At 55.4% G+C, this 13,620-nt stretch overlaps 1 protein-coding gene across 1 annotated transcript; it reads left to right on the forward strand.

Moving 5' to 3' along the window:
- Positions 1 to 1,424: 1,424 nt before the first annotated feature.
- LOC127038168 (SLAM family member 9-like) lies at positions 1,425 to 6,418 on the forward strand. The gene is made up of 4 exons (XM_050930641.1): positions 1,425 to 1,644; positions 2,757 to 3,122; positions 4,372 to 4,638; positions 4,983 to 6,418. Exons 1-4 carry the CDS (start codon positions 1,587 to 1,589, stop codon positions 5,117 to 5,119), a joined length of 828 nt encoding a protein of 275 aa, XP_050786598.1. The 5' UTR covers positions 1,425 to 1,586; the 3' UTR covers positions 5,120 to 6,418.
- The last annotated feature ends 7,202 nt before the right edge of the window (positions 6,419 to 13,620 follow it).

Consider the following 13,620-nt stretch of genomic DNA (forward strand, 5'->3'; position numbering starts at 1 on the left):
ACTCTCCCGGGGAAGGCCAAGCTGTGCAAATCCCCTAGAGTGGAGGCATATGGGTATGACAGTGGTTATCCTGCTATAGCTATTCCCATATGGGAAGGGGAATGAGCCATGTGGGAATAAAGCCCCTTCATCCCAGTCTAACTGTGTCCACGCTAGGGGTTGTACCGGTGTAACGAGATCTGTTTGAAAAAATCACCCCTCTAGCTGACATCTTTAAACCAGGACAGAAAAGGGGTGTAGAGCAGGCCCCAGCCTGGGACTGTCCCTTAATCCTGGACTCCACCTTCCACCCAGGTGATATTGACTAACGAGCTTGCTCTGTGAAGAGTAGTGGGAAGGGTGGAGAACTGTAGCAGAGAGAGCCAGGCAAACCCTGCAGAGTAGCCAATGCAATTACGGAAGCGCCGGTTCCAGGCGGGAAAGAACTCAACCCACCTCACAGCCTTAAACAGGATAGGTGGAAATGCAGCTCCTGCAGAATCTGGATCTGCCCTGTGGAGAGAGTGGGGGGCAGCTAAACCCCTTCCCTGGGTGGGATCAGGTCCCTGGCTGGCAGCATGACCCCTGCCCTGTGCCATCCACATCACTGGGTGAGGTTGGGAGTTGCTCTCACACATGTAGGTTGGTCTCCTGGTGTGAGGGGTCCCCAGGTCTCACTCCCCAACCCCCAGCAGCATCAGGCTGTCATTCAAGAGGAAGCACAAGAACTGCCTGCCGATCTGGAGTGTAAACACCAGCCAGGGAGAGGAATTTGGACAGCCCCCAGCACAGCGAGGCCCTGCTCAGTGATTTGGGCTCCCGGGCACTGCTGCAATGCACATGATCGATCATCCCAGGGCTGCCCAGAGAATTCAGGGGGCCTGGGGTCTTCGGCAGCGGGAGGCCCCCACTTTGGCGATAATTCGGTGGCGGGGAGTCCTTCCGCTCCAGGACCTGGCACTTCGGCCGCAGGTCCCGAGGCAAAAGGACCCCCCTGCCACCGAATTGCCACCAAAGACCCGGAGCGGAAGACGCTCCAGGGGCCTAGGCCCCGCAAGAGTTTTCCAGGGCCCCCGGAGCGAGTGAAGGACCCTGCTCCAGGGGCCCTGAAAAACTCTCATGGGGGCCCCTGCAGGGCTTGAGGCTTAGGGCAAATTGCCCCACTTGCCCCCCCGCAGGAGGCCCTGGATCATCCCAGCAAGGTGTACCTGGGAAGGGGTTAGGAAAGGATGACTTAGACTGCATCTCCCCAGAGGCATCCTGCTTCCCTGTCACTGTCTCCAAGGGTGCCCCATGGCTTGGGGGTGTCAGAGTTGGGCTGAGCCTGTGTGCGAGCGACCGGGAGGGAGAAGGCTCTGGGTGGGGGAAGGGCAGGGGAGATGGGGATGGGGGGGTTATCTCATCCTGTGCCTGCCGCAGGGTAGATCGGCTGGTGAAAAGGAAACTTCAAAGCTGCTGACGCTGGGTTTAGCCTCGCAGAGCCCTTGCTGTTCAGTGGGGTGACCCCAGAATCTCCCTGGCACACAGACCCGGCAGCCCCGACCGTCCCAGTCTCTGACCAATCGCTCCACGGGCACTGACTGCTCCTTGTTCTGCAGCCCGCCAGGATGGCAGGAGCTCCCCAGGCCTTCCTCCTTTTCCTCCTGCTGCTTTCCCAGCCCAGGGGTAAGTTACGAGGGGCTGTATCCACCCCAGTGGGGGGCTGGAAATGAAAGAGTGAATCTTCGGAGGGGATGAGAGCAGCAGAAGGGCCAGGCCCAGGAGCTGGGGCGGGCTGGGGGGTCTCTCTGCCCCCAGGGATCCAGTGCAGTCTGAGCCCAGCCAACGTGAGGGCCTGATCCTGCATCCCTGACCCACGTGTTGCCCAGGCAGAGGGAATGTCGGAGAGACGTGGTGCCAACTCTTGGCCTCCATTCCTGGCTGGCCTCTTCGCCACTCCTCGCCGTGCCGTCCCCGCTGGAGGTTCTCTCCTTCGCCCTGTGGGATGTTTGTTCCCAGGAGGGTGGTTTGCCAGGCAGTGACCCTCAGCCACCCTGGGGTACTCACTGGGGCTGCTGCCTCCATGAAAAGAACTGAGGTTTGGGGGGTCACAGCCACATTGTTAAACAAGATAACAACCCCTAGGGAGTGGCAGAAGGGCCCAGCAGTGAGAGCCCAGAACTGGCCAACAGGAGAGCTGGGTTCTCTTCCTTTACAACCCCCCCACCCCCACCCCAGCAGAGGCAGCAGGGACAGCAAGGAACAGATGGTCAGGGGATGAAATCTGCAGTCTGCCTTCATGGCCCCAGAACCCTCCCCTCCTGTTCCCGACTCTGCCAGTGACCCTGTGCAGGTTACTGCACCACCCTGTGCCTCAGTTTCCCCACTTGGAGCTAATTTATCACCGACCCTTTAAAAATTCCTCCAGTCCTGCATGATGAATGCCATTGGGTCACAGTGAGTTCCAGTGTGAAAGGAAATTTCCCCACCCACCCCTAGGAGAGGAGAAATTTTAAAGGGACCGGACTGTATTTCTCTCCTACCTACAGCATGCCATGTGGCTTGAGTCAGGGATTCCAAGGCCAGAAGAGACCCTTGGGATCATCTAGTCTGACCTCCTGTCTAAGACAGGCCCGAGAATTCACGGATGGGCATAAGAGGCCCAGGGGCTCAAGCCAGTTTGGTGCTAGCAAAGGGCTTTTGTAATTCACACTCCGTGACTGGAGGGAGTTGCAGTGCAGGGGCAGGGGTGGCTGGGCTCGGTCTGTTTCCTGGACCCTTTTATTCTGTGTTGTCAGACACAAGTCCTGCTACCTTATTTTGTTCTCCCAAACGAGTGAATGGGATTCTGGGAGAATCAGTCATCCTTCCGCTTGATTCCGGGATGATGTTCAAGAGCATCACCTGGTCTGCACCCAGCCCTCGCCAGGACGCAGCCTCAGGCACAACGGTGCCTCTTGCTGTCGTCACGCCGGGAGGGCCCGGAGGCCTGCCCCGTCTCGTTGTGGAGGATGAGCGATACAGAGGGCGAGTGAGACTCTATGGCCGGACCTATTCTCTGGAGATCAGCAACCTGACGATGACAGATGAGGGAAAATACGAAGCAGAGAAAAATCTAATCGGACACAGTAAATACAGCTGTGGTTATCCGCTGTCCATCTACAGTGAGTGTCTGCGTGTGTGCATGTGGGGGGGGGGCAGGTGCAGGAAGGGGGAGGCGATAATGTAGACTTCAAATGAGTTGCCAGCTTCACAGGAAGCTTTTAATGATGCAACCAGACCATTCGGTGTCAGGAGCGGGGGGCTCAGTGTGGGCCGGGGCTTCCCACTGGCACCAAGGTATTACGGTACTTGGAATTCTCTAACCAAACAAAAGAGAAGGATGGATGGATGGGTGTGTTGGGGGATGGATGGATGAGTGGGTGGGTGTGTGTGGGGATGGATGGATAGATAGGTTAGATGTGTATTGGGATGGACAGTTGATAGCCCAAGTCTCGTGGCAAGGGAGCTTCCACTGTGGCTGTTAATCCCACTCCCCCCCGCTGGAGTTTCCCACATGGGCTGGCTAACAAACGAGAATGCTCCATCGCCAACTGCAAAAGCCTCAGTTTCCCTTTCCCTCAGGAAGCAAGAGCAGCAGTGACTCTATTGCACTAGACCCGGCCAAACATGTAGCAATCCCGTCGTCTCAGGCCATCAGCGGGGGGAGCCTGCAGCATAGGCACTGGCTCTGCGCCCCCCCCCTCAGCAGCGAAGCTCCCACTTCCTCCTCTTCCCCCCTCCCTCCCAGCACTTCCTGCCCCCCGCCGCCTAACAGCTGTTTGGCGGTGCTTAGGACTCTCCAGGAGGGACATAGCGTGCTCAGAGGAGGAGGTGGAGAAGAGGTAGGGCAGGGGTGGGGACTTGGGGGAAGGGGGTGGAATGAGGGAGAAGGGGGCAGGGCTGAGGTGGGAAAAGGCAGGGTGGGATGGGGACTTTGGGGAAGGAGTGGAATGGGGGTGGAGTGAGAGCGACAGGGCCGGCTCCAGGCACCAGCGTAGGAAGCAGGTGCTTGGGGTGGCCAGTTCAAAGGGGTGGCACGTCCGGTATCGGGGTGGCATGTCTGGGTCTTCGGCAGCAATTCGGTGGCAGGTCCCTTGGTCCCTCTCTTCCTATTTGAGCTGCTGCTGAATTGCCGCCGAAGAAGCACCGCTAGTCGTCTTTTTTTTTTCTTTCTTTTTTTTTGCCCCTTGGGGCTGCAGAAAAGCTGGAGCTGGCCCTAGAGGGCAGGGCAGGGGCAGGGCTGAGCGGGGGGCAGGGTTGAGCACCTAGTGGGCAGAGGGGAAGTAGGTGCCTATGGAGTGCAGTGGGTTCTCACCATGGCAGCCTCTGTACAATGTTATTTTCTATTTCCCGCCCCCATCCGGGCCCCAGAGCGACTGTCGGAGCCGGAGATCAGGGTCCACCCTGTGATGGCTGGGAACGGCACCTGCAACGTGACCTTTACCTGCAGCGCCGGGGAGAGGGCCAGGCACCTCACGTACACCTGGACACGCCCAGCAGGAGGCGCCGTTCTCTCCACCGAGGAATCCCTGCTGGTCCAGCACAGACTGGGGGACGAGGACTCACCCATCACCTGCACGGCCACAAACCCCGTCAGCAACAGCTCAGCCAGCGCTTCCCCCAAGGTGGCCTGTGAAGGTGACGGTCGCTCCATCCCTCCCCCTCGAGCACACATGGCAGGGAACAGCCCGTGCGGGCCTGGCTTGTACGCTTCCTGCTGTTCGGGCTAAGTTCTAGGGCACAGTGAGCACCATCAGTGGGCTCGCAGGCTTTTTAAGCAATTTCTACACCCCACTCTGGCACTGGGCAGGAAGGTCTGGCACTGGGGGGGCTGGGGGGCACCGAGGTTCTGGCCCAATGGGAACAGCTGGGTGTTTGCATCCCAGCTCATTGGGGTCTTCAGAGTTGGAGCTCCTGGCACCTGGTGCGGATTTTGGTTTCCAGATGGTGTGAACCCCCTAAACATTGATTTATTCCTTCAGGTCCCACCCCGCCCCAGGCCCCAGCGCTGTCCTACTGCCGCGCCAAGGGGATCCTTGTGCTGGGGGTGCTGGGAACCCTGCTGGCCGGGATCCTCACGGTGCACGTCCTTGCCGCAAGGGAGCAGACACGGCCCTGAGAGGAGAGGAGCTTCCACTGGGGCTGTTAATACACCCTGGAGTTTCCCACGCGGGCTGGCTAACCAACAAGACTGCTCCATCGCCATCTGCAAAAGCCTCAATTTCCCTCCCCCTCAGGAAACAGAAGCAGCAGCGACTCTACTGCACTAGACTGGGCCAAATGTGTAGCAATCCCTGATCCTCCGCCCGGCTGTTCTGGGGCACAGGGCAGTGGGGCGTGTCCAGGATCAGAGTCTCTCTCTGGCCCAGTGACCATGGAGTTATGTATAGAAAGTGGAACAGCTCTGATGGGAGTGACTGAGAGACACCCCCCCAAACAGCCTGGTGCTCAGGGCCTTCCGCGGGGACAGGGGAGATCTGGGTTCAAGTCCTCCTCTGAATCAGGCAGCACAGGGATTTGACCCCACATCTTCCACATCCCAGCTGAGTGCCCTGACCTCTAGGCAATGGGGACCAGGGACTCGTGCTCTCACTGTGGTTTTATCTGAGAAGTGGCTGAGCTGGCTCAGGTCCCCATCTCCAGGCGAGGGGTCATGGCTGAGGGTCCCAGTTGGAGAGAGGCACCTAGTGCCAGCCGTCCCTGCGGGGTGGAAGGCCCAGAGCAATAGGAGCTGTGAATCTGGGCCCTGAAACCCACCCCTTTCCTCTGCATTTCACTCCTGGTCTGCTCTGAAAAGCCCTTCCTTGGGCACCTAGCTCTGCCCGTGCGTAGGGCTGCCAAATTTCTATTTGCATAAAATCAAACACCCTTGCCCTGCCCCTTTCCTGAGGCCCCGCCCACACTCACTCCATCCCCCTTCCCTCTGTCGCTCGCTCTCCCCCACCCTCGCTCACCCACTCATTTTCACCAGGCTGGGACAGGGAGTTGGGGTGTGAGAGGGGGTGAGGGCTCTGGTTGGGTGTGTGGGCTCTGGGACGGGGCTGGAGATGAGGGATTTGTGGTGGAGGAGGGGCTTCTGGGCTGGAGGTTGGGGCCGAAGGGTGTGGGAGGGGGCTCCAGGCTGGGGCACGGGGTTGGGGTGTGTGGGAGGCGCTGGGCTGGGGAGTGCAGGCTACATAATGGAGCCAGAAATGAGGGACTCAATGTGAGGAGGGGGGCCCTGGCTGGGGTATGGGGTTGGGGTGCCGGAGGAGGTGAGCACTCCGGCTGGGGATTCGAGCTCTGGGGCGGGGCTGGGGATGAGAAGTTTGGGTGCAGGAGGAGGCTCCAGCTGAATCCGAGGGATTGAGAGTGTGGGAAGGGGCTCTGGGTTGGGGTAGGGGGTTGGGGCATGGGAAGGAGGGCAGGGTGTGAGCTCAGGAAAGGAGTGTGGCTGTGGGAAGGGGCTCAGAGCTGGGGCAGGGGTGTGGGAGGGGGTGGGGGCTCTGGGAGGGTGTTTGGGGTGTGTGTTCTGAGCTAAGAAAGGGGATTGGCGTTTGGGAGGGGGGTTCAGGGTGCAGGCTCCAGGCAGTGTTCGCCTCAGGCAGCTCCCAGGAAGCTGCCAGCATCTCTCGCCGGCTCCTAGGCAGAGGCACCTCGAGGTGGCTCCACGTGCTGCCCCTGTCAGCGGGTGCCACTCCCGCAACTCCCATTGCCACGGTTCCTGGCCAATGGGAGCTGCAGAACTGGTGGTCTGCGCACAAGCAGCATGGCTGCCGCTACGCCTAGGAGCCAGAGGGAAATGCTGGCAGCTTCCTGGGAGCCACGCAGAGCCGGGCAAGTAGGGAGTGACCGGACTTTTAAAGGCCTGTGTGAATCTGGCCCACAGTGACCTGCAAAGCAAAGTGAAACTGGAGGGCAAGTCAGATTTTTATGCTGCTTGGACCCAGCCTTTGTAAGCATTAATGAATTCTTTAGTCAGCTTTCACTGCCTGCACACGCTGTGGGACTGGGCTTTTAAATCCAGCCTCAGGGAGTGTTTGCAGTGGGGGGCCTGCTGCCTGCTTGTTCGGCACAATGCTGAACTAGCTCTTTCAGACGGTCTTGTCTGGATTTGCTGCTCAAGGTTTTCTCATTAAAGAGCTTCTGGGAACCAGAATTAATGACTGACCGTCTTGCTGCTGAGCCGGCTTTTTCGGCGCGTGTGGTTAATTGCTGCAGACACTTGGCACCGCAGACCCAGGGAAGCAGGGTGCACAATCTGCTTGTTAAATACAACGTGCAAAGCAGAGGTGAGCATTGAGTACGGAGGCTGCATGGGCCAGCCTGCGCTCAGCAAACCTGGCTTTTAGCCTTGACTCTGCTAGTGCTCAGTGGCCTCTGGCAGAGCTTTGTGCCCCAGCTTCCCCATCTGTAAAATAGGAGTGAAATTAGTCAAGAAGGAAGGAGAAGCCGGTGTTGGCCTAGGCCTCTTCAGGCTCTCAGTCAAATCTCTGCTCTGCTGCTGACTTCCTCTGGGCAAGCCACTTAGCCTCTCTGTGCTTGTGTTCTGCATCCATACAATGGGCATAACAGCATTGTCCTCCCCCACAGAAGAGCTGTGAGGTGCTCAGATAATACTCTAATGGGGTCCAGATAAACACCAAAGAAAGAGGAGAGTGCAGGTTTGTGTGCAAGGTTCGCGTGGGGACCGTTTTAAACCTTAACTCATTTTTTAAATATCATTCCTTTGTTCCCCTCCGAAGTCCCCTGGGGCCTCTCTGGTTCACACTGCAGCTGTCCCAGGATGCACTGTTCTGTGATATCACCAATAACCAGGGGCGGCGAGGAGCCTTGGGCTCTGTGGGCCCATTGCTTTCTGGGCTGGCATCAGAGGGGAAAAGCGAAGATAAAAGAGAAGCCAGTTCCTCTTTATGCCTGGGCTGGGCCCTGGCCTGACTGGCTGTGGTCTTTATCTGGCTCTCATTCCCACAGTAATCGAGCACTGCCCAGTCAGTGATGTATTTAGCCTCTCAGCCCCCTGTGCACTCTCAGTGGACCAGGCAACCCTGTGAGTGACCCCACCCTGCCCTGATCAAAGACACTTGAAGAAGGAAGAAATTCTCCTATGGGGTCACTGGCCAGGGCATGATAAGTCTGTGACGGTTTAGATCGGCGGCGCGGTCAAATCCAGCAGGGGCAAGGGGCCTGTGTGTTGTAAAGGCCGACAAATATCTCCAAGAAGGGATCATTTACCCGAATCTTCTGAACAAAAATACGAACATTTTAAAAGGCTAAACAAAATCCACCAAGATTTTCCTGGGCCATCAAGGATTAAACACCTAGTCGGAGTATAACTTTGGAATATTGAGAGAAATTGCTTAGAACGGGGAGATTCCCATTAACAGCCAGGGCTAATACTGACATACTGTCCGTGAAATGAATCAAATATTAAACCAGGGTACGCGTGCCGAAGGCGGCACGGGAGCTGATTTTCAGTGGCACTCACGCTGCCCGGGTCCTGGCCACCGGTCCAGGGGGCTCTGCATTTTAATTTAATTTTAAATGCATCTTCGTAAACATTTTAAAAACCTTATTTACTTTACATACAACAATAGTTTAGTTAGAGATTATAGGCTTACAGAAAGAGACCTTCTAAAAACGTTAAAATGTATTAAACCTTAAATGAGAATGAATAAATAAAGACTTGGCACAGCACTTCTGAAAGGTTGCCGACCCCTGTATTAAACCTTATGAGGAAAAAGAAGTTTGTCTTACACCGATGCCATCTACTGGATACCGATGGAAGCAGCAGAGAAACTCAGGGAGCTGAAATCTGAATATATGGGCGCTGGCCTGTGCCCAATAGAAATCAGGGGTTTGGCCTCTTCTAACACATCCAGAAACAGGGTCTATAAACCTAGGGCCGCCACTGTGTGGACCTTGGAGTTTACCGAACCCATGAACAAACTGGTGAGCTCTGCACACTCAGGCCAGGATGGTGATGACCAGCCTTCCCCTGTTACACACTTAGAAACAGAATATCAGGGTTGGAAGGGACCTCAGGAGGTATCTAGTTCAACCCCCCTGCTCAAAGCAGGGCCAATCCCCAGACAGATTTTTGCCCCAGATCCCTAAATGGCCCCCTCAAGGATTGAACTAACAACCCTGGGTTTAGCAGGCCAGTGCTCAAACCACTAAATAACTGAAGGCTCTTTGGCTGACTCTATGCTTCTCAATGACACCTCATGTTAGATCTTAGCTAACTGGTGCTGTTCACATGCTCTCCTTTGTAAGCCCAAGGAAATTGGCCTAAGAGTGATTTTAAGCAATAACTTTAAAGAATTGTGTCCCTAGCCTCTGTTCATCAGAGGATGGAGATGGATGGCAGGAGAGAGATCACTTGATCATTGCCTGTTAGGTTCACTCCCTCTGGGGCACCTGGCATTGGTCACTGTCGGTAGACAGATACTGGGCTAGATGGACCTTTGGTCTGACCCAGTACGGCCGTTCTTATGTTTAATTGCTTTTGATATTTTAAACCTGTCAGTTTCAGACCAAGCCACTCAAATGGCAGGAAACATGCTCTTAACAGTGTCTTTACCACAAATCCTTCCTTACTTCCTGGGAGAAGGACTGGAAGCGTGAGAAGTTGTAGAGGTCCTAACGAACTGAGGATCCTGCGTAAATGTAATGAAAATATCACAGTGATTTGCATTGTTGTATGGTCCAACGGCTGAGCCTCAACCCTAATCTACGACAATTGCTTGGTGTGTTCAGTACAAGCTGGGTGTCCCTGCACTTGGTCCATAAACAGTTGAATCCATATGTACGTGTCTGTGGGTAAATTAATAAGCTGTTGATTGGAGGTAAAAGCTGACCTGAAAAGAACCCATCATTACAATTAGTAACTGTGAGGGGGTGGATCAGACCCACTCTGGTAAGGAGGGGGTTAATCCTTCCCTCCTAGCAGAGGCAGCCCCGCCCCTGGGGCTCTGCTGGGCATGCTGCACCTGGACGTCAGGTATAAAACCCTGCTCAGTCAGGACTGACCGTGGAGGAGGAAGGACACTGGGCAGGGGCCCCAGCCCAGGAGCTGTTATAGCCTTCACCTATGACAGCTGAAGAGCCCGAAACCTGGACCAGAGGCCTGATGCTACTGGAACCCCAGGGAGTGTCTGGTTCTGAGGAGCCTGGAGACCCCGATACCGACTACTGCTGCAGAAGAGCCGTAGGAAGTGACCCAGTGAGGTAGTGGTACCTCTCACCCTTATGAGGGCAACGTGTTTTGGTGGGATTCCCTGCTGCCCCTGTGGCAGATTGCTCTGCCACTGTTAGGGCCCTGGGTTGGGGCCCAGTGAAGTTGGGTGGGTCTGGGACCCCCTACCCAGGGCTGCCACCCCTTTGTGATGGCCCCCAAGCACTAGCTGCTAGACCACCCTACTCTTCCTCCAAAGGTGGCTGTATTGACTCTGGCTGCTAGACTGTGCTATCCCACTAGGGGAATTAGGTGGACTCTGACCATTGGACCACATTGTGCTTACTACTCGGAGTGTGTGTGTGTGTGTTAGAAAACAGATGTAGGTGTAGAGAGGTGGGGTTACCTCCTGCCCTCCTGACTTAAGGGGCTGATGAGGTACTAAGCCCGCCTCAGTAACCTAACCCTCCCCAGAACTCAATAAAAATGTGTGATCCTAGTTAAATTCCATCACAGTATTGGCTACAACACTTATCCAGCTGCCAAAGCTAGTTTGTTAGATGCCAGCTTAAAATCTAACTGGCATTTTGACAACTTCATAAGCTCACTCGCCATTCACGTGTCCATAGTAACTCTCCCGCACTCACCCTTTGCCAGCCCCTTCAGCAGTGATGCTCACCTCCCCTGGATGCTGTGCCCAAGCCCTCTGATGCTGAGCATCAACCTGGTGGGCAGGACTGCAGCATGTGTTCTCTGAGGAATTCTGGTATCAGGAGTGCAGGTGCCGGAGCTGCCGAGAGACTGGGCTGGAGCTGGAGTTGAGTAGCAAGGCTGTCCTTTCAGCAGAGTCCCCATAGTAACAGAGTGGGTCAAGGTAACATTCTACGTGCCGTCTGCTCATTTTAGGGGAGCTATGTGTCCAGAACTGCTTGTCGAAATGACCCAGTCACTGGCTTTCCTTTGATTACGCTCAGTCCCATTGTCCAGGAAATGGTTGAGGAGTGAGTCAGGATTACATACCCCTGGCTGCTTACTGGAGTCTTTCATCTTCCCTCTATGGAATCAGTGCTGATTTCCTTGCTGTACTCAGACAGAAAAATCAAAGTCTGCCTGTGGATTTTAGAGCCTTTTAAAACCAGACATTTTGGACACTGGGCCAAACTTCCAACAGGAATCTCTGCAGAATGCAGAGGGAATATGCAGGCATAGACGGACTGAGAACTGAGACAAAGTATATGGGCTTTGCAAAGGAAACGTCTTGGGAAGAAGCATGAATATGTGGCATGGTTAGATTGAGAGGTTCAGCAATCTGAATAAAGTTACATTTGGGCTGCCAGTAGGATCGAGTGTCAAAAGCACATGTGCATAATAGCCTCTAGATTTTTCTTTTTAATGAAGGTAAATGAAATTCAGTCTCTTCCCCAGGCTGTTTACCCATTGGCTGAGGAGCGTGTCACCCTGCCAAAGCTCTGTGAAGTGACGCACAAAGGTGCGTCTGTGGCCACAGGTTTCAAGGAAAATTCTCTCCGTTTTTCATAACGTGGCAGCTTGGAAGGTTGTATTGGGGGAAGCTGTCTCACAAGACAAGGGACTGGGAAAATAGCTCTAGCAGGTCTGAGTGTTCTGCTGGAGGCTGGCGTCTTGTTTAAAAAACTTTGTTTGTGACACTGACTAGCAGAGGCGGTTTAAGGTTTCATGGGGCCCTGGGCCAGAGCAAGTGGGGGGGCCCCCTCCCAATCTCTGGTCTGCCCCTTCCGCTTGTGGCCCCGCTCACGGCCCCACCCCATTGCCCCTTCCCCTGCACTCTTCCCTCCATGGTCTGCCCCATTTCCCCCCCACACACACACTGTGGCCCCACAACCTGTTTGTTCCTTTCTGCCCCCCTCCCCACTGTGGCTCCAAGACCAGAGAAGTTCTGTTTCCCCAGGGGCCGCAGTGGGGAGTGGGAGCTCCCCCAGCCCAGAGGCCACGGCAGGGAGGTAGAGCTGCTCCAGTCCCGGGGCTGCAGCCGAGGTCCTGGTGCTCCTGCCGGGGAGTGGAGTCAAGGCACAGGGATGCCCATTTCTCCAGGCCCCACCCTCTGGGGACTGGCTCAGTGGTTAATCCACCGCTGCACTAGTGCCAAAGGCGATCACCCCACACCAGCCCTGAAAGGGTTAAGGTGGCCCCGAAGAGGCCAATTCGCTTTCCAAGAGGCACCTGAAGGGTGGCCCCGGGATTTCTGAGGGAGGCCAGCAGGGGGAGAACCTGGGTAGGGAATAGAAAGGGAAGAGTTTTGTAGGAGCCGGGAGAGAGGCTGGAAGTTGCTCTCCAGCAGCAGGGAAGTGGGGAGGAGGAAAGCCAAGGGGGAGAATAAGCCCTGGGAGGAGCGTCAACCCCACAGGAGCTGTGGGGAAAGAGCCTGAGAAGGCAGGGTAGGAAGAAACCCAGGTAACAGCAGCAAGGAGGGGGACAGTGCAGGTCCTGGCTGCTGGTTATGGGGTCCCAGTGTAGATGGAGGGCCTGGATTCCCCTACCAGCCACTGGGAAGCCGTGCTGCATTGTTCGTGGTGCCTGGTGAGACCCTGATCCCCTGGAAGGGGGGATCATACAGTGACCTAGCCAGAGGGCTGAGAGAGAGCACCACGCTGATGGAGTGACCGTCGGCAGAGGGAGCCATACAGAAAGAAAGCCGCTACACAAGGCCAGGCTGGGAAAGAGGCCCTCTTGCAGTGACTGGAGCGCGTAACAGATCCAGTCACCATGATCGAGAGAGAAGATGGCATGACGGGATGGATTCTGGGCTGGCAGGTGTGTTGAGATCAGTGGGGCTGTGCTGGGCTCAACCAGCTGCGAACACAGGGCAATAGGCCACTGCAAGCATACAACAGACACAATGAAAAAGAAAAGACAGACCCCTTACCTCGACGCACTCCAGCTAGACCAAGAGGATACACTATTAATAATAATCCTTAATGCTTTGTGGCCCTGGCTCTCCATTATCTTGCACCTTATACGGCCATTTACTCCAGAGCACAGCGCAAGACGCTACCATCCTGAGCTGGCAGCATTTTACCTCCACTCTGTGCTTGTGTCCATTACCGCAGAAGGTGCAGGGAGATGCAGAATCAAGCGCATGGTGCAGAGCGTCGACATCTTCCAAATGCTTTGCCAACCTTCATTCATTATCCTTCAAATGCAAAGACAGAAAATATCCCCATGTCGCTATCTAAAACCATGGTACGCCCACACCTTGAGTACTGCAGGGCAGTTCTGGCTGCCCCAGCTCAAAAAAAGATAGATTAGAATTGGGAAAAGCACAGGAAAGGGCAACAAAAATAATTAGGAGCAGGGAACTGCTTCCTTAGGAGGAGAGATTTTAAAACACTGGGACTGTTCAGTTTAGAAAAGAGATGACTAAAGGGGATGGTGATGGTGGGGGATATGATAGAGGTCTATAAAATTCTGAACGGAGTGGAGAGAGT

Source organism: Gopherus flavomarginatus, chromosome 20 (assembly GCF_025201925.1).
Source record: "Gopherus flavomarginatus isolate rGopFla2 chromosome 20, rGopFla2.mat.asm, whole genome shotgun sequence".
In the NCBI taxonomy this organism is placed as follows: domain Eukaryota; kingdom Metazoa; phylum Chordata; order Testudines; family Testudinidae; genus Gopherus; species Gopherus flavomarginatus.

What these genes read in the sequence shown, in the direction of transcription:
- LOC127038168 (XM_050930641.1), top strand. Translation starts at nt 1,587, where the DNA reads ATGGCAGGAGCTCCCCAGGCCTTCCTCCTTTTCCTCCTGCTGCTTTCC. An exon ending in GCTGCTTTCCCAGCCCAGGG is followed by an intron (nt 1,645 to 2,756) that starts GTAAGTTACGAG and finishes CTGTGTTGTCAG; the next exon opens with ACACAAGTCCTGCTACCTTA. An exon ending in CCCCAAGGTGGCCTGTGAAG is followed by an intron (nt 4,639 to 4,982) that starts GTGACGGTCGCT and finishes TTATTCCTTCAG; the next exon opens with GTCCCACCCCGCCCCAGGCC.